Source organism: Grus americana, chromosome 34 (genome assembly GCF_028858705.1).
Source record: "Grus americana isolate bGruAme1 chromosome 34, bGruAme1.mat, whole genome shotgun sequence".
NCBI lineage: Eukaryota > Metazoa > Chordata > Aves > Gruiformes > Gruidae > Grus > Grus americana.
The window spans coordinates 174,499-193,872 of NC_072885.1; the positions used below are offsets into that span (position 1 = coordinate 174,499).

A 19,374-nucleotide genomic window follows, 5' to 3' on the forward strand; every position below is an offset into this window, starting at 1 on the left:
CCCCCTCACCCCCAAACCCCCCTCACCGCCCCCCTCACCCCAAACCCCCCCTCACCCCCTCAGTGCCCCCTCACCCCTCAGTGCCCCCCATCCCAAACCCCCCTCACCCCCAAACCCCCCCTCACCCCCCCACCCCCCCCCCAAGGCCCAGCACCTCGAACCTCCCCCCCAGCGCCAGGCCCCCGGGCGTTGCCAAGCCCGGAGCGGCTCGCACTCACCCGAAGAGGCCGGCGAAGAAGGACTGGGAGCCGCGGACCTTCTTGTCGGCCTCGGCCAGGAGCTGCAGCGCCTCCTTCTCCTTCCCGGCCTGGTCCATGGCGGCGGCCCCCAGCACCGCCGCTTCGCCTCAACCTGACGCCTCCCTGCGCCTCCTTCACGTGATACCGGCGCTAGAGCTCCTATTGGCTGGCTACGGCCACGTGAGGAGGGCGGAGGGAGGCGGGGCAGCGCTTCCGCCTCGTCTGCCCCGCCGCGGGGTGAGTTTGGGGGGGGGCAGCGCCCCCTGGCGGCCGGGGGGAGCGCGGCCCCGAAATGGGGCGGTTTCCTCCTTTTCGGACACTTTTGACGCGTTCCGGTGACGTAGGGCTGGAACCCGCAGCTCGGGCTGCGTCAGTGTAGTCGGGAGGGGGGGGTGGGTGTCCCCCGAAGGAGCCCGGGGTCAGCCAAGCGCCCGCAGCTCTGCTGGCGAGGGTCATCGTGCTGACATCACGGCCGCGGCGCTGACATCACGGCCACGGCGCTGACATCACCGAACTACTTAACGGCGCAGCGCGGCTGGGCCCTGAACCGGTACTGACAAGGGACAAACGCTGGCTGGGGGGGGGGGGGGACGGGACACGGTGGTGGGGTGTCACCGGGCGACTGCTCCCGAGTAGATGCTTAACGAACCGCCGGCTAATTAACGAGGAGGATTTACGAGGCAGCCGCCCCCTGCGCCGCTAACGCCAACCTCCGTCCCCAGCGGGAACTTTTGAGAGAGGAAGCCTAGATTAATTACTTCCCCGGTGAAAGGGTAGCAGCCCCGCTGACGAAGGCGCGAGCGTTTTAACGAGCCGCTGGTCATTAACGAACTCTTCGTTTCCCCAGCGGGGCTACGACGCGGCTGGCCGGTACGGGCCGGGGATAACGCCGACGGCCGGAGCGAAACACCCATCGGCGCGACGCATCGACCACCGGACAACGTTTTTGGGGTTAAATCCCCCCCCCCCGAAACGACCGCTCGCCTGCAAAAGTGACATCACCGGCGCGGCGACCAAGAACCGAAGAACCGCGGTTGTCTTCACCGCGACGCTCGCGGCGCCTCGGAGGGGTCCCCGGCGGCGAGGAGGTAAGGCGACGGTCGCGGGACCCCGTCCTTTTCGCGGCGTTAATTAGAGCTCGTGGGGTTAATTAGAGCTCGCGGGGTTCAGGGGGGGGACGGGCTTCGCGCCCCATCGGTAACGCCGCGCGCGTTGGCTCCGGCAGCGTCTCGCCGAAACGGGAGGGATGAACGCCGGGGGGGGTTAATTACCGCCGCGTAAACGAGGATTACGGGGTGGGGGTTTTTCCCCCCCCCCATCTCGTCCTGGTTTTACCCCGGGGTAAAGTTTTCAAACCGAAACCGCTCCGAAACTCCACAACCAGCAAAAAAACCCCCCCCAAAGCGGGTCACCGCGCCCTCCCTCCCCCCAATTAACAGCAGAATTTTAATTACCCCCCTCCCTTGGTGGGACGGGGGCGCCGCCGGGCCCGCGTTTAACCGTCCCTTGTGTTTCCCTCCGCGCCCGACCCGGTGCGGAGCAGGCGATGGCGGGCGGGAACTCCACGAGCGTGTCTCAGTTCTTGCAGAAATGGGTTAAACCGGAGGGCGACGGCGGCGAGGCGCAGCCCAAGGAGGAGGCGACGGACGAGCCGGCTCTCCCCCTCGCGCCGCAGGCGGTACAAGGTGCGCGCGCCGGTTTGGGGCTTCTTTGGGTTTTTTTTTCCCCCCTAATTTTTCTCCCGTAAGGGGATGGGAGGCGCCAGGGGAGGTTTAAATTAAAATTTTTTGGTCACGCCGCGTTTCTCTCCTCAGAGGAAACACCGATGGTGTTCAACGCCTACGCCATGACGGCCGCCAACCTCGGCGCATCGTCCAGGAGGAAGAGGGAGAAAGGCGGAGGTCAGGACGGCCCCGGCGCCGCGCTCTACGTCGACCGTCGCAAATCCAAGGTGTGGAATTATTACACGAAGCTGGGGGACGCTTACGTGGAGTGCAACGTCTGTAAGAAACAGCTCTCCTTCCACAACAGCACCACCACCATGCGGGAACACCTGGTGAGGAAGCACAGCATCCGCGACACCCTGCTCTCCCAACTCAAGGACGACCAAAGCGCCGAAGCCGATTACGCGGCTCAAGAGAACGCCGCCAAACGCTCCCGGCAAGCGACGTCGGAGAGCGGCCTCTACCACGTCGCGTCCTGTTCGGAGCCGAGGAGCGACGTCGTCCTGGAGCTGGTGCTGGAGATGATTTTCCGCGACCTGCACCCTCTCTCCGTGGTGAAGGACAAAGGGTTCGGGCTCCTCCTCGGGTACCTGGAACCGAATTTCACCCTCCCGGCGCCGGTGCAGCTCTCCAGCATGTTGTGGCACAGGTACAACGTGGTGAAACAACACCTGGAGCGTTACCTGCAGACGGCCGAAGCCATCGCGCTCTGCGCGGAGTTCTGGCTTTCCCGGCTCGGCCAAACCTACCTCACCGTCACGGCCAACTTCATCGACGGGGAGTGGCGGCGGGCGCGGTGCGTCATGGGGACGCAGCAAACGCAGGGAGACAAAGCGGAAGGAGAGTTAGGGGAGAAACTGTCCGCCGTCCTCGCCGAATTCGGGTTATCCGGCAAATCCGTCTTCTGCGTGGTGCACGACGGGCCACAGAGCGCGGCGGCCGGCGCGCGGCGGCTGAAGGACGCGTACGGCTGGGGCAGCCTGTGCTGCGCCGCCCGCACCCTCCACCTCTGCGTCAAAGCGGGGCTGGAAGTCGAACAGGTCCAGGAAGCCCTGAGCATCGCCCGAGGGCTCGTCAGGTATTTCCAGCAGGACGCCAAAGCCGCCCGCTCCTTAACCAACAAACTGGAAACCATCAACAAAACCAAACTCAAACCGGTGACGGACGTGGGGTCCCGGTGGATAACCACCATCGAGATGTGCGAGACGCTGCTGGATCTGAAGTGGGCCATCATGTCCGTGCTGGAGGAGAACCCCAAGGGCGCGGCGGCCGTGCGGAACCTGGCCGATCATCAGTGGAAGCTCCTGCAGGATCTGGTTCCCGTCATGAGGACCGTTAAGATCGCCACGGCCTTCCTGCGCGAGGAACAGAACGCGTCCGTGTCCTCCCTGATGCCTTGCGTCCACGGGATCGTCGCCGCCATCGGACAGCAGGCGGAAGAGGCCGGCGTCGTCATCAAGACGGTCGTTGGCAACATCAGGACGGAGCTGACGCGGCGCTGGGGGTTATCGGAGGACGAGAAGGCGCTGGAAAACCCCGCGGTCATCGCCTCTTTCTTGGACCCGCGCTTCAAGGAGATGAGGTTCCTCAGCCCCGGCCTGAGAAGCGAGCTGCACAGGAGGGTGAAGAACATGCTGTCGCAGGTTTTCAACCACCCGTCCCCATCTGCTGCCCAATTTCGGGTGCCAAACTCGGATTACAAAGCCGAGGGCGGAGAGGCGGGCGGCCAGCTGGCCGCTCGCAAGGACAGATGCTCGAGCGCCGCGTCGCAGAGCGTGTACGACATCCTTTTGGGGAAGGATCCCACCGAGAGCATGCCCGAGATCCACCAGCAGCTGGAGAATTACATCGTGGAGCCCCTCTGCAAGCGAAGCACCAACCCGCTGGACTGGTGGAAGAACAACGAGCACCGTTTCCCGGCCGTGGCGCGGCTGAGCCGGCAGTACCTCGCCATCCCCGCGACCGCCGTGCTGCCCGAACAGGCCTTCGCCGCCGGCGAAAGCGCCCTGGAGCATCGACGAGCCGTCCTGGCGCCAGAGAACCTGGATCAAATTCTCTTCTTGCATCAAAATTTTGACTTTTTTGAATCCATGAGGAACAGTAACGAGACTCGGAACAGAAATCTGCACTGACGCGCGCGGAGAGCGACGCTTCGCTGACCTTTCGGACGCCGGCCCCGCCGCGGTTACCCGTCTACGGCAGCCAGCGCCGAATATTTCTCCCGAACTCCTGCCCGCGTTTTCGGTAATCGCTTCGGCGACGCCCGCGGTGAAAAGCGAGCTTTTCGCACGAGAACAGCGCCGAACCGCGGGGAACAGGCGCCGAGCCGCCGGCGACGGATACGGGCGCGGCGACGGCGAAGGATCCGCGTCCCACGCGGGTACGAGACGCGGGTGTGCCAATTCGCCCCCAAATACGACGTTACTCGACCGCAGCGCAGGAAAGATCCCTCAGCTTACGCTTGGAATCGCCTCCGGATTTTCCTCCGGGGTGTAACCGTAGCAACTTCTTTACAAAGCAGAGCTCGGTTCCTTAATATATTTTAATAAAATACGGAATTAAGATCGCTCGACGCTGCGACAGCCCGCTGCTTTGGCGGTAGAGGAAACAGCCCACTGTTTCCAGCTTTGCAGGTTTGGGTTTTTTTTTTTTTCCCCGTGTTTTTTTTACTGTTAAAACTTTTCAGTCCTCACGGCCGCTTTCCTGCCTGCCGGCAGGGCTGACGATGACTTAAACCGAGGGCAGCGAAAGGGCTGTCTTCGTTTTCGGAAGGCAGTCAGTTTTCCCTTTGGAATCGTAAGGGCTAAATAAAGTTTCTTTGATTTATTTTTTAAATACGAGTTATGAGAAGCGAAAGGGTAACATTCACGCCCGCTCTGCAAAGCCGCCTCCTGCTCTGGGTGAAGTTTATCGAGGCCCAGACCTGAAGATCGGTCCTTTAAACGAAAACGGAACCGAAATACAGATTCGTTTGTGCTGGACGTGACTATTCGGCCAAGCAAAGATTAAACAAAGCCATGAAAACCTTGTGGCAACAACAAACAAAGCCTTTTATCCCTCCCAGAACAGATAATGAAGACCCCTTATTTATAGTTTGTTCCTCTAAGTAATCAAACCCCTGGTTTCACTACCAAATGCAGCGCTATTTAGGCAAAAAAACCCGCAAATCGGTGCAAGAAAGCACCGTAGCCAGTTGTGGATTAAGCGCTCCGGAAGGCTGACACCGGCACCGCCGGATAAACCGAGCCAACGGACAGCCGAAGACGTTTAACCGCCCCGGTTCTCCCCTCACCGAGCGCCCTCCGCCCGTTGGTACAACGCAGGCGGCTCCTGCTCCGTCCCGCGGGACAAACGGCGGCACCTCGTCGTTCGGGACGGCGAAACGAAGGGAACGTTTGCGTTCGGGCTGGAAAGGGAAGGAGCAGCCACGCGATGACAGGTTACAGCCTGGAGCGGTCCCCAGACTCGACGGGTTTGAGGTCTCGAGCTTGAATTTTTTTAAGAATTTTAGGAATTAAATAAGGATTTGTCTTTACACACACACACCCCACCCCCCCCCGACCGCGGGGCCGGGCCTGCGGAACGCCCCTGGGTTCTTCTGTCGAGACCCCGGCGTACACGTAGCATGCTGCGTTCGTACCGCCAACCGAGCGTAACGAGCTTTGCTTTAATTACTTAATTACTCGGAGCATAACCAGCAAGAGCAGTCCGAGAACTTTTACATCTGCTGTTCAGAACCCAGTTTAATAAGCTAAGCACATTTAAAAAAAAAAAAAAGCCGACCCAAACCCCGGGGTTCCTTGGCTCCGAGGAGCGTCTGAGGCCTGAACCGCTGTGCGTGGCTATCACCGGCCAGCAAAACGAGCTATTAAAAACGGTCAGTTCTCAGCGATTTCCCTGTTCTGTCTCCTTCTAACACCAAACCCCGAAACCGATAGCAACGAGGGAGGGCCGAGGGCGCGCGATTTTCCTTCGAAACGGAGGCAAAGGGCTGCTTTAAACAAAAGCGGAAGCCAAGAGCTTCTCCTATCCGTACAATGGGTATTTAATCGTTAACGAGCGCGTATTTTCCCAGCCGGGCATCGCTAATTCCCCGCCCGCTTCCTTCACTTAGCGCACGTCTTTGCGGCGCAGATCCATTTCTTTGTCAAACTTGACACCAGCTCCCGAGAAAACCCAAATAAGGTGGTTTTTTAAAAAAAAAAAAGCAACGCTCCACACACAAAGTTACGGCTTTTCTTCCAGAAACCCTTTAGCGAACATCCTCCGCAGCTTCACCCGGCGCTTTTCCACGGCAGAAAAAGCCGAGGGGGGGTTTCCCGGCATCGGCGCGACCGCCGCCGTGCTCCTGCTGGATTAGAACGAAGAGCGGGTGCAACCTCGCATCGTGTAATCCTCCTCGGAGCTCAGCCCAGGTGCTAGAGCAGGTTTACGTCTTTTTCTAAACGGAGAAAACTAACCCTCACCGCTGCTCGGAAATCAGGGTTTCCCAGTTACCGTCGGGGGACGTCAGCATCTGGGTTTCCTCCGTCTTCGCCTCGCTTTTAAAATGCTTCGAGGGCCATTTCACCTTCGCGAGAGGCTCCGCCTGCTCCTGCGGGCGATGGCTTTTCATGTGAGCGTTCCTACCTTTTATCTTGTCAAACACCCTGGAAGGCAGAACACAAACAGGGACTTGGTTTGGGTTTGTAATTCCTTTTTCCATGCGATAAACCCCGTTAAACCCAGCTTCGTTATTTCTGCTCCCGGGAACTTCTGTCTGTTACACGACGCGGTTCCGGTGCTTCGTTCCCCGGCCGCGGGCGACGGCGGGGGTTCACCGAGACAGAAGTTTGGGTCAAAAATCAACAACAACAACAACAACAACGCCAGAAGGCCAAGGGGCTGAGGTAACGTCAGCTCCGCTTCCCCTCCGCCCCTAGGGCGGCTTTCCAGGTTCGGATCCGTTTTAGCCAAAAGCGGCGGGTTTCTACAAGATGAACAGCTACCTTTCGCACTCTGGACACGGAAATACACCCCGATGGGCTGCGATTCCAGCCCGGTCCGGAGAGGCGCTCGGATGGTAGGGGGGATCGCCTTCGCCACGGGGAACCCTCGTGTAACTCTTCCGCTTTATCTTCATGCTTTCCTTCGGCAGGAAACGGCGCCGCCTCTTCGGGCTGCAGACAGCCTGTAAATCAGAGAGCCTTTAGTAATTTTTCCTTCTCTGCCAGAAAGGCGGATAGCTAAAGTAAAAAACGGAGCTTGAAACAACCAAAACACCTCTGAAAAACAAAAAAACCCCACCACCCGACCTCTGAGGCAACGAGAATGCATTACGTCCAGCACAAAAATCCGTCTCTCGGCCCAAGCGAGCTCCTCCGAACACAAAAGAGCTGAAAAAAACACTTTAATTCGACTGCGAGGACGGGGCGCGGACAGACCGCGTTGTTCACGCTACCGTACGCGGAGCGGCGCTCTCCTCCACGCCAAGTTTAAAGCGTAGAATCACTAAGCGCCGAAGTTACCCGCTTTCTACCACAAAGAAACTCCTCCTGCGAACCAAATCCCTGTTTATCGGCAACGGAAGGTTTTAGTGATCCCCGCACAGAGCCGGGTCACCAGCAGCTCCCTTTACGGAGCGCTGGGATGGTTTTTCGGGGATATCCCATAACGTCAGCGTCGATTTTAACGCCAACAGGGTTATTTAGGACCGGCAGCTCTCCCTGGGCAGCGCCTGCTGCACCTCTCGGGGCAGGGGAAGGTGTTTTCCTTGAGGGGCGGCACCTCGCACAAATCCCCAGCAGTTTTTCTACCTTTTTTTCAGTCTCTTCCACCTCATCCTTGGCTCTCTTGACCTTTTTTTCTATTACTTGAGCTCGACTGTAGTCAAATTTAGGTTTTTTTTTCCAGATATAGTAATATTCAACACACTGGGACACACTCTTAGTCTGAATCTATTGCGAGAAAAACAGAAGCAATCTATAATGGAAATACCGTAGTAAAGCATTTCGGGCACAGACACACAACAAAGCCATCTAGAACAGGGTTGCTTTCCCCCGTTCTCTCCGCTTATCGCGAGGTACGAGATCAGAGAGAAAACAAACCTTCCTCCTCCGAAAAGAGGCGCCGGCAGGGCGGAATCGCACGTTTCTCGCGGGCCGTCGGCGTAACGTTTCATTGTTATTTAATATCTCCGGTGTTTTGTACCGGAGAGATTAAATATTCTGGCGGAATTACACATTGGGGGAAAATAACGTCTCGCACCGGTGTCTTTTCAGCATCGAGCAGCCAACGGTAGGTTTCACAGAACAGGGGTCCAACAGACAATTCAAAATACGACTTTCTGGCTTAAAAATGTCAACGGCCTCGGTCTAACGGCTTTACCTTCTTCTGTATCAGGTAAAAATCCTTCTTGTGCAGGCAGAACGCCTTTTTAAACAACTGCTTCTCGAGAGGCGTCCAGCTATCCGAACCTGGTAACAAAGCGACACGCAAATTATTACATCACCTGCGGCCCGAGAAGAAACCGGCACGGTTTTATTATTCACGTATCGACACCTCTCCTCCTTCAGCAAGCAATTAGCAAACACCACAGCCAGTTCATTAGCGACAGCAGTAATTAACGCCAACAGATTAAGCCCCGCACGGGCGCGAGCGAGAGGAAGAGCGTACGGCAACGCATTCTTTGGCGTCGCGCGTTAAAGCGGCGGGGTGAAACGCAAGGACGAGGCGATCCCGTGTTTAAAAAACCACCGTAAACAGATTAAAATCAAAGTGTTTCGCTGCCGCTTTCCCTGCCCCGATGAACAGGAATCGTCATTCAGGTGTTTGGTGGTTTTTTTTTTTTTTTTAAAACAAATTCTTGACATCGGAAGGCAGAAAGGGAACCACGGGATCCGCCGGCGAAGGAAGCAGCTCTGCTTCGTTTACCTGCGTAATGATAATTAGCCAGAGGATGGGATTCAGATTTCTGAGGCGCCCCAAAAAGCAGCATCTCCAGAGCCTCCTGCAGGATTTAACAGAAAACACAACTTTAGATTCCCCCTCAGAGGGAAAAAAAAAAAAAAAAAAAAAAGCAAATTCTTGCTTTCGGCTCCTTCAGCGATTCATTCCGACTCCAGCAACGGCGCCGGGGGGTCGCCTCGGCCCAGGGAGACGTTTCCTCAGTCCGCACCGAAGCCGTTTGAAGAAAACGAGAATCTCGGGAGACCTCGGACCCCCACCCGCCACCACCTCCAGGAAAAGGTTTCTCTCCGCTGGCTCCCAGCGCTAACGAAGTCTGACCTGACCCGTTAATAATTAAAACCAACTAACTGCTTCTTACCAGAACGTTGCCTCGTGCTTCGTGCAGGCAGTGCAAGGCGAGCTCGAGGTTCGTTCCTCCCCCCGGCATGACGCTGGAGCAGGCCACGTTGAGCAGTTCCGTTACTGCCAACGCAAAGAAAACCGACAGAAAGTCAAATCTCTGTTCGAGGAGAGAGAAAAAGCGCGACAGGAGACAGAGGGGAAAACAACGGTTGTTATTTGTTCGTTGTTCTACCAGAACCGAGCAATCCCCTTCCCTCTAACGCTGCTGCCTGCGAAGGGCGTCAAGAGAAGAAGGGGAGCTGCCGTGAAAACGGGGACTTTTTGAACCCTGCTGTCTCGGGGGTGGCTTTGGAAGAAAAGCGTTAAAAAATAAACCAAAAAAACCTCTGTCCTGCGTTTGGGGGTTCGTTGCGATGTCTCCCCAGGGCTTCCACACCAACGACGCTGCTTGGTCGTCCTTTTCCAACTGCGATCTGTCCCGGAGGTTTGGTACCTCCGCCTGAAACCGACTTCCAACGTTGATGTGCCTAAAAGCAAGGAGAAAGAGGAGGTGAGGAAGGCAAGTTGTGAACAGACGCAGCACGACGGCGCGCGGTTACGCACGCTCCAAGAGCGGACGTGCCACGTGCGAGGCTCAGCTGTCAGAAGTAACGCGTGTAATACAGCAGGTATTTTCACTTTTTGGCACCGAAAGTGTCACCGCGCCGCCCTTCTGTCCCAAATCGATCGAGAAAGTTACTTCTCCCTTCCTCGAAACCGGGCAAAATCGGCGAGGTTCGCTTCAGGACTCATAGCGAGCAGGGGAAAAAAAAAAAAAAAAAAAAAAGAGGGCTGCGACCGCGGACAAAACCCAACGTCCAAACATCGCGTAAAACGAGGGAGGGAGGCATCTCTGTTTATGACGTCAGCCTAACGAAGCCATTTCGTTGCAAATTCATTCCGGCCAGCACGTGGTATCATCTGAGTCCTAAACCGCGGTTCCCTCATCGCCCGTTTTCCAAACGTTCGTTATTCTAATCGCTATGCCACGACTCACGGCTGAACGCTGATGTTGGCGTTATCCTTCGTCAGGCAAAATCCAAAGTCCTTGTCCATTCTGCCTGAAAGACACAAAAAAACCCCAAAACCGCTCAAGATAAAAATCATTCTGCCACGATCGTCCTTGAGCCTTACTTCATCCTCATCGTCACAAACCGCTAACTCTTCTCTCGGAATTCCCTGAATTTCAGTGAAATTGCTGATTTTTTTTTTCCCCCACCCGGATACGATTTCACCGCTGCGTCAGAAATCACCCACGCGGGGACTGAGCAGGGCCACAAAAACCGGTATCGGAGCAAAATCCCGCTGGGCTGTTTACATCCCCGGTTCCACACCACACAGTGTCACCTATTTTGGGGGTTTTTCAAGCATTTTTTGGAAGGGGCCTGTATTTGTAGGCACAACTCCTCTGCGGTCTCCAAATAACTACAGACGACAAACCGCAGAGCAGAAGGTGTGTGTGGGGGGGAAATTAAAAAAAATAAACCCCCACGTGTGTTTACTGGGCTGCTGCCTCCGACAGGTAGAACTTAGGATTTTTATTACCTAAAACGGCACCGAAGAGCTGGCTGGGATCACCGCTAGCAGAGGGAGAGCAGAGAGTGCTGAAATAGAGGCCTGATCCTTCCCGCACGGGGCTGAGCATCGGCGGCGGCGTGTAAGAAGAGCGCTGGAACAAATCCCTCAGCAGATGATCCACCAGGAATACGGGAGAACGGAGATTACTCTGGTAACACCCTCCCACCCCCGGCTGGGCGTCGGGGCCCGGCGGAGGTGGGATAAGGAGCGATTTTGGCCGCGTTTGCTTCTTTCTCTTTTTCTGGTGCGAGGTTTCTTTGAGGTCCTTCTCATCCGGGCTCACCTGGACAAACAGTTCCAAAAATAAATCGTCAAATCCCCGTTTATAGCAAGTTCGAGGCACTGGAAAACATAAAGGTGCGTAGGGGTTTGATCTGGTTTTCCTCCAGGCTCTCGGCGTTGTTATTCCGAGCTCAATACCGCACACCAGACCCCAAAATTCATGTGTGTGCGGGGGGGGGCAGTTGGGAGCTCTGGGGGAGCCAACAGACACACTCCGTGAGGTTTTTTTTTGTAGGAATAAAAAAATAACCCCCAGTAAATTCTGAAATTGTCTTGAAATTCGTTAAATTGCCTGCCCAAGCGTTTTCCCACGTTTAACACCGAGATCTGTCCTGCGCCACACTGCTGATACTTCCCGCGTCCCCTTTGATTTTCACGCCGCTCAAGGTGATTAACGGGTCGCGTATTCCCAATAAATTACCGGGTAAAGATGCTAGGGTCTGTCCGAGTCCGTTACTGTAGTAATTACCAGGAAGCCCATTACAGCACCGTTATTTGAGTATAATTTGGGGGATTTAAGGAGCCGGAACTCTAAGCTGATGGCTAAGCCGGCAACCGGTTGCTCAAGGAAGCGACTCCAGCGAAGTGGCCGAGCTGTTTTTGCTAAATCACTAAAATAAAGGAAGGATGCAACTGCCACCCACCTCGTTCCCTCCTCGCGAGTCCGTCACCGGGACGGAGACAGGAATCACCAGAGGAGCCACTGTGACATCATGCAGAGGCGCCTCGGGTTCCGAGGGACGGTTCCCATCCCCTGCTGCCCCCAGCCAGAGTCGTTGAGCGTCCGCGTCTCCCACCTCACCACAAACGCCAGCGAGGGTGCCGGGTGTACCTTCGGCAAACCATTCTTTCCAGTCCCTTCTGAATCGGTTCTCCGTTACATTAAAAAAAAAAAAAAACAAGAGCTACTACAGCGAATAAGTTTCTCTGAGCGCAGCGTGATTCAGCTAGAGCCCTGACCGGGAATCCTCATCGCAAAAATTCCTTATTCTTACTTTTACAAAACCGAGAATCTTTTGATCTCCCCATAGGGGCAGATTTTAAAGAATCCTCACGCCCCTAATTCAAATTCCTGTTAAAGCCCCGAGGGATTCCGTTCCCCTTTACCTGTTGTTCCTCCTTCCTTTGTAGCGGATGCCATTGTTCACCACGAAAACACTCGCGGCCCTCCAGACCGTTCTGGGTGTAAACCGGCTGACCGCAGTTCTGGTGGAGAAAGCCGCTTTCAGAGCTGCTGCCATCAGTAGGAGCGGCACCGGTCTTACTCCTAAGCAAAAAAAGGGAGAGAAAGGGATGGAAAATTAACGTTATGGAGTTGAACCATCTTTTAAAAATAACAATCGGTATTAACGTTAGATCCGCGTGAGCGTTTCCTGCCGCAGAGCTCATCCCGTGTCCGGTTGGGAAACCGCCGCAGTTCGTTTAGCGGCAAAAGACGTTAAGTAGAGAAAGATCCCCAGCGGGGCGTCAAGCACCAGCGTTAGAAAGACACAGCTTTCGACAAGAGCCGTGGTTAAGATACCGTCTCTCTTGAGCGGTGACCTGTTAACGGCTACGTACAGATAGTTTTCCCAACGTTACGCACATCGCTTCTTAACCGCGACACCAAAAAAGAGCGACCTGCGTTAAAATCTCCAGGAGCGTTCTCTTTCGACACCGTGCCTTCCGTACACCCCGGAATTTCTGAAAAATCTGATAAATAATTAACCCTAAAATCAGCTCATGGCTTTGAAAACCTGAATTCCGGGCTTGCCTCCACGATGATAACGCAGTAACACTATTTACGGGCGGACTGCTCGCCAGGAACGAGATGGAGAGCGAAGCCCGTGCCCTCCTCGGCACCTGGAGAGCCTCGGACGAGGGGAATCCCGTAACGCCACCCGAAATTTCCCTTTCTTTACTTCCACGGTGAACTTTCAGGCTTTTATCGTCACAACGCGCAAAAAGTCCGAGCCTGGTCATTCCTTCCAACACCCCACTCGAGTCACATCCCCGTCACGCTTCGGTCGCCGCACGGTTTTTACGATCGCGAGTTAGAAATTAGGTCGAAAAGTCTCGTAGTTCTAATTTCAAAGCCAATTAATTAGCGCAAGCTAAAGCTAGCCAAAGGAAAAGGCTACGTTAACTTCAGCGCAACCTGCTTACCGCTCGGCTGACGAGTTTTCTTCCTTTGCCGCCTTAGTCAGGCTGTAGATATTTCCGCCCTGCAGGTAAAGAAACAACAATCAAAAGCAGACATTATTCTGCCTGCAAGTAAAGCTTTAAAAATACAGTTATTTTGTTTTCAAAATCACACGCCGTACGCAGGGGCGGCCCCGCGCCACTGGATCATCCGGATTTCTCACCCTGACCCCCAAAAACACCCGGTTATTTCGGGTAAAAGTTCGCAGCTTTTGATTATCGCTGACCCCTGCGCGAGCCCGACCAAGAAGCCGGGTGAAAGGCGACGTCTCGCGTTACTAAATATCCCCAGACTTGATCTCGTTAAATTATTTCTAAACCTTTGGCACCAGATTAATTAGTTAATGGTTTTCAGAGCGCTCCGGGTGCGTAATGCGCTAAGTACCGTTATTGGCGAATCCGGAGCTGTCAACGCTAATAAAAAGCACTTAAAGGAGCGCCGGCGAACGGCTCCGAGATACGAATTCAAATAAGAGGCGGTTAAACGTGAAGGAAAAAAAAAAAAAAAGCAAGGCTGACGTACCTGAATCCGGTTGAAAATGGTCAGCCTGCGTGTCGCCCCGGGAGCCGACGAGAAGGACGCCATGGCCACCTGACTCGGCGGAGCCGCGCGGCTCAGCCCGAACGTCGGCTTCTCCCTGCGGACGGACGGCAGACGCCAAGACCTGCCCGCGCCCGCCGGCGCTTTCCCGCCTGGTTCCGCGCTACGATCTCGGCTCTTCTCTTTTTTAAACGCAGAAAGTTCGTTTTCCAGCTGATTTGCCGTCCCAGAAGAGTGGTTTCCCACGTACCGGAGCTGACCAGGAACAGCGGAGTCTCGTAACCCCGCGTATTCTTTCGACGGCGCCGGCTGCGGTCCTCGTTTCTCCCCGTTTGACGGAACGCCCTGGAATTGGGGTACGGTCTTTTGGAGGTACGCGGAAGGCCCTTCGTACTCCAGAAACTGGGGAGCCAAGGGGGGCGGCTGCTGAAATCCCACTTGGAAAGGGTTTGCTGGCAGGTGCTTGGCCTCGGGAGCCACCGACGGGCACGGAGCCGGCGCCTGGGCATGGGGGAGAGATCTGGCGACGACCTGGAAGAGGTGCTGCGGCAGCGGGCACGCGGCGGGTTCCTGGGGGTTCGGGAAAAGCTGCCTGGTCTCGCTCTGCAGCGCTCCGCGCTTCTGAACCTCCGGAAAACTCGATTCCCCGGCATTCTCCCACGAGCGGGAGTCGTGGGATTTCACCGACTGAAAGGTTTCCTCAAAACAACCGAGGGTCAGCTCGCTCAGCGCGTCACCTTCGGCTTTGAAAGGCGCAACGGGGAAAGAAAAAGCGTCCGGACGCTCATACGCGGCTGAGAACGTGAGGGAAGGTGCAGCTAATCCCTCCGGAACGCCCCGCGCTGCGACAGGCGGCTTGCGAGCGAGGCAGACGCCGTTCCTTTTGGGTTTAGCACAAACCTGCGCGTTTCTTATCCACTGAAAGCTACCGCCGGGCTGGTCTGCAGATGTCTTCCGCTCTCTGAACGTGGAAAAACAAGGCAGGGTGCTGTTGGGATGACACTGCAGCCCCGCGGGCTCCGAGGGGAGCTGGGCTTCCGAAACAAAAGACCTGCTGGTCGGATCGGCGACTGCGTTCTCGCCCGGCGCGATCAGAGACACGTTGCCGGGATTTATTACGGCACAGAGGTTGGGAAAAGCGGCGCTCTCTTGGCGCGAGAGGCGATCCTTCGCTGTATCGTCTCCTGGAAGCCCGCTGCCGCCAGACACGAGGCAAGAGGACCGGCTCGCCGGGGAGGAATCTGTCGAGGCAGCGCCCGCGCGCTCCGCGGCCGAGGGAGGGTTCCGATTTACAAAGCTGGTCGCGACGCACCTCAGCGGGTCTCTTTTGGGTGGGAAACAGCCTGGTTCTGAGCGCGCAGTCAGGCCGTCCACTGATTTCCCGTTGCCTTGGCTATACGGAGCAGGAAGAAGCGCGGATTCCTGCCCGGCACCTTCCTTAGGAGCCTCCTTCAAGCCGCACAAGCCGTGCTGCAGTTCGTAATGCCGGCGCAGCGAGCGGTGATCGCAATAACTCTTACCGCAGTCTCGTTCCGGGCACGCAAAAGGTTTTATTTTCTGATGTGTCAACATGTGCCCGCTCCTGCGGTGACAAAGAGAAGAAAACACGGCGCGTTAACGTTTCCGACCGCCCAAGGAAGGCGTTTTGCACCTCAGCCACCGCAGCTCTTGCGCTCCTGTTAGTCAGCACAGTTCTACTCGAGGCAGAGACGTGGCACGGGACGTAAATCGAAGCAGAATTTGGCCTCTATTCGAAGAGGTTCATTGAAGCACCCTCCCGCTCGCTCTCCAGAAACATGGAGGATCTCGAATCCTCCCCAAATCCAGGAGGATCTCTCCAGCCTTTCAGCCTCCCCTCCGCGCTCAGCAAGGGCGAAGCCAATCACGACTCAGAAGGGATCTCAAGCCCAAGTTCTACCTAGCAGAGCGCCCGGCGACAGCGAGCGGCACAATTCTCTTTCCTTTTAGAGTACAAATCGGTAGAGAGACAAAAAAAATTAGGCAAATTAACCCAAAACAAGGGGAAACTGACTGTAAAATTGCAGACTGTCCCGTCACAAAGGCGCATTTTAGGACAGAAAAACTTTGTTGGCGTCCGGTCTGACACAAAGCAAAACGGCGTTTACTTAGCCCCGGACTACCGCCACCAAAAACCGGACCTACAGTAACCTGCCGGAGGTTTGGCGCTTCGAGAGCTTTTCGGAATTAGTAATAAAAGCTTTCCAGCGCCGGGAAGCGTAGGATTCCGGGCAGTGGCTGCATCAAGAAGCAATCTTTTCCAACAGTTCCTAAGCAGCCACCAAAAAATAATAAAAAAAAATAAAAATCACAAGCTGCAAACACCTTCCACGCGATTCCCGCCCCCCAAAAAAGCAACCCTACGCGTTTTGAACGGGCGAGGCCCCCGTACAGGTGGTCCGGGCGTTTAAAGGCCTTGCTGCAGATGGTACAGACGTGTTCCCGTCTCTGGCTGTGAGTCAGGCAGTGTTTGCTGAGGGCGCTGGCGCTGCCAAACACCTTCCCGCAGCGGCTGCAGGCCGGCGGCGAGGTCTGAGGAGAGCCGAGGGGACGCTTTCCTCTCCCCGAGGATCTGCCTCTTCCTCCTCCTCCTCCAGCCTCCTCCGGTCCGGTCGGCATGGGCAGCCCCAGCTCTGAAGGGAGGGAGAAAGCGATATTCTGAGGTTAATCCTGCGATGACACGCTTCCCGCTTTAATACTAATAAACCCATCTCTTTTTATAACGCTTCTGTCGGAGGGCTCTGGCCCGCGACGACTGAATATCCGCACAAAAACGAGTACCAAAGTCCCGCAAACTTGCTCCACCTCTTACGATTCGCAGCTCCGGAGCTGCTTTATTTCCACAAACCCCTAAACCCACGTCCCACGGGTTATGTCCTTTGCCATTTTGAACCTCGTTGTAATGAATTTTACCATTTCCCCCCCCCCCCCTTTCTTGGGAAAAGAAGGAAGAAACAAGCTGACTCCAACCCGGTTTGTTCAACGAATTTTATCGACGGCAATTTGGCTTCCACTTCCCGCTGGATTGGACTTTGGGAGACAATCCGAGGTTCCCCACTAAAGGTGCACTCCTTTCCTCCTAGAAAAAGCCCGTTTTGCTTAATCCATTTCACAGAGAATTGGAAAGGCAAAAAGAAGAATTAAACAGAACGTCTCTTCTCCGCTTCAGGGAAAGCCAGTAATACAGACGTTTGCAAGGTATTTAGGAAATCTATCGGTTTAATGCCCTTGTGTTTTCCAGCGCCAGCTGGAGAGCAGGTTGCAAGGACTCTTTAAAAAAAAAAAAAAAACACAAAAGAAAAAAAGCTGTATTTCTGTCTAGGGTGTAATTTTATAAAAATAGGCCAGGAGCGAAATTCCTGTGCGAGAGGGGCATTGTAATTTTTATCTTTTACACCCTTATCAGTTTGAATCTCATTTTACAGGAGAAACGTTTGCAAAATGCAACTACAAGAAGCAAAAACTGATTTTAAAAAAACAAAACGCAACCGTGCATCCACCTCTTTACCCCAAAGATCTTTCACGTAATGGACTCCACCACCTATATAAACCCACAAAATAACGCCGGCTGCTTCGATGCCTAAAACACCCTTCAAAACGAGTCCAACGCGCTCACCGTGCCGCAAGTCGGACCCATCGAGGAGCCAAACGGAGCCGCAATCCCTCACCGGGGAGAGGGAGAGCCCGTTTAAATCCGCCTGCAGAGCATGGCTGGCCGCATCCACAACGTCCGAGCCGCTCAGCCCCGCGTACATCCCGTCTTTCACGTTTAGGTATAAATCGTGGTCGAGAACCTCGCTGCAGACCAACCCCTGGCTTTCGGAAAAGCCAGGGAGATGCAGCTCCAAATGAAGGGAGCTCTCGTCGCCGAAAGGATCCATGCCCGACGACCTTACGGCCAGTTAAGCCTCGCTTCGTGTCCACCTAGAGCAAAACTCGAGGGCGCGAGGACGACGAGCCTCCTAAATAAAACGTAAAAGTTCAGTAAGATTTGATGTTACTCACCAAACCCTAACCGGTACCACTCCTGGCACTATATCAACCATACCTTATCGCAGAAATACCCGAAATATCCCAATTCCTGGCTCAGACACAAGGCACGCCCCGGCCTCCTGAAGCTCCTGAGACCCCCCCAGCAGCTTTGGAGGGCTGGGGAGACAAAGGGTTCTGCTCGTAAAAAGCTGCACTAAGAAACGGGGTGAAGCGTTTCCCCTACCCTGGCCCAGGGCTGAAGTGCAGAAAGAAGGTGGGAAGGAGGGAAAGGCCTTGGGAATAGAGCGGGGCTGGGGGTGAGGAGGGCGCTGGGGGGGGCTCTGGGGGCACCCTGGGGCTGGGGGGGGGCTCTGGGGCCGGGGGTGAGGGGGGCTCTCCCTCAGGGAAACGCTGCTCTGGCCTCGCAGGAGGCCGGGGATAGGGGTTAGGGGGGCTCTCCCTCAGGGAAACGCTGCTCTGGCCTCGCAGGAGGCCGGGGATAGGGGTTAGGGGGGCTCTCCCTCAGGGAAACGCTGCTCTGGCCTCACAGGGGGCCGGGGATGGGGGTTAGGGGGGCTCTCCCTCAGGGAAACGCTGCTCTGGCCTCGCAGGAGGCCGGGGATGGGGGTTAGGGGGGCTCTCCCTCAGGGAAACGCTGCTCTGGCCTCGCAGGAGGCCGGGGATGGGGGTTAGGGGGGCTCTCCCTCAGGGAAACGCTGCTCTGGCCTCGCAGGGGGCCGGGGATGGGGGTTAGGGGGGCTCTCCCTCAGGGAAACGCTGCTCTGGCCTCGCAGGGGGCCGGGGATGGGGGTGAGCGGGGCTCTCCCTCAGGGAAACGCTGCTCTGGCCTCGCAGGGGGCCGGGGATGGGGGTGAGGGGGGCTCTCCCTCAGGGAAACGCTGCTCTGGCCTCGCAGGGGGCCGGGGATAGGGGTTAGGGGGGCTCTCCCTCAGGGAAACGCTGCTCTGGCCTCGCAGGAGGCCGGGGATGGGGGTTAGGGGGGCTCTCCCTCAGGGAAACGCTGCTCTGGCCTCACAGGGGGCCGGGGATGGGGGTTAGGGGGGCTCTCCCTCAGGGAAACGCTGCTCTGGCCTCGCAGGAGGCCGGGGATGGGGGTTAGGGGGGCTCTCCCTCAGGGAAACGCTGCTCTGGCCTCGCAGGAGGCCGGGGATGGGGGTTAGGGGGGCTCTCCCTCAGGGAAACGCTGCTCTGGCCTCGCAGGGGGCCGGGGATGGGGGTTAGGGGGGCTCTCCCTCAGGGAAACGCTGCTCTGGCCTCGCAGGGGGCCGGGGATGGGGGTGAGCGGGGCTCTCCCTCAGGGAAACGCTGCTCTGGCCTCACAGGAGGCCGCAGAGAGCCGGGGTTGGGAGCGAGGGGAGGACTCTCCGTGAGGAGAGCGCATCGGGGGAACAGAGACAGCGGCTGCCCCAGAGCCGGGAGCTCTCCTGGAGGGGAAGGGGGTGCCCAGGAGCCTGAGGAGAAGCAGGAGAAGGGGAGGAAAAAGGGGAGG

General features: G+C 56.4%; 2 protein-coding genes across 7 annotated transcripts; one reads left to right on the forward strand and one right to left on the reverse strand.

Annotated features, from left to right (window-relative positions):
• Positions 1 to 147: 147 nt before the first annotated feature.
• LOC129198691 (E3 SUMO-protein ligase ZBED1-like) lies at positions 148 to 5,855 on the forward strand. Of its 6 annotated transcripts, XM_054808212.1 has the most exons (4): positions 148 to 789; positions 1,087 to 1,327; positions 1,783 to 1,924; positions 2,054 to 5,855. In XM_054808212.1, exons 3-4 carry the CDS (start codon positions 1,786 to 1,788, stop codon positions 4,093 to 4,095), a joined length of 2,181 nt encoding a protein of 726 aa, XP_054664187.1. In that variant the 5' UTR covers positions 148 to 789; positions 1,087 to 1,327; positions 1,783 to 1,785; the 3' UTR covers positions 4,096 to 5,855. The 6 variants fall into 6 exon arrangements, with proteins under 6 accessions (XP_054664187.1, XP_054664186.1, XP_054664188.1 ...); XM_054808211.1 differs by lacking the exon at positions 148 to 789 and having other exon boundaries at positions 871 to 1,327; XM_054808213.1 differs by lacking the exon at positions 148 to 789 and having other exon boundaries at positions 871 to 1,327; positions 1,819 to 1,924.
• A 181-nt stretch (positions 5,856 to 6,036) lies between these two features.
• On the reverse strand, positions 6,037 to 17,879 carry ZNF541 (zinc finger protein 541). Its single transcript, XM_054808101.1, has 17 exons — positions 17,316 to 17,879; positions 16,592 to 16,647; positions 16,285 to 16,525; positions 13,857 to 15,456; positions 13,298 to 13,356; positions 12,260 to 12,419; positions 11,797 to 12,024; positions 10,838 to 11,153; positions 10,290 to 10,353; positions 9,638 to 9,780; positions 9,270 to 9,373; positions 8,876 to 8,951; positions 8,330 to 8,418; positions 7,759 to 7,899; positions 6,952 to 7,133; positions 6,430 to 6,612; positions 6,037 to 6,314 (listed from the first exon to the last, which is right to left on the reverse strand). The coding sequence occupies exons 1-17, from the start codon at positions 17,771 to 17,773 to the stop codon at positions 6,191 to 6,193; spliced, it is 4,224 nt and encodes a 1,407-aa protein (XP_054664076.1). The 5' UTR covers positions 17,774 to 17,879; the 3' UTR covers positions 6,037 to 6,190.
• Between the last annotated feature and the right edge of the window lie 1,495 nt (positions 17,880 to 19,374).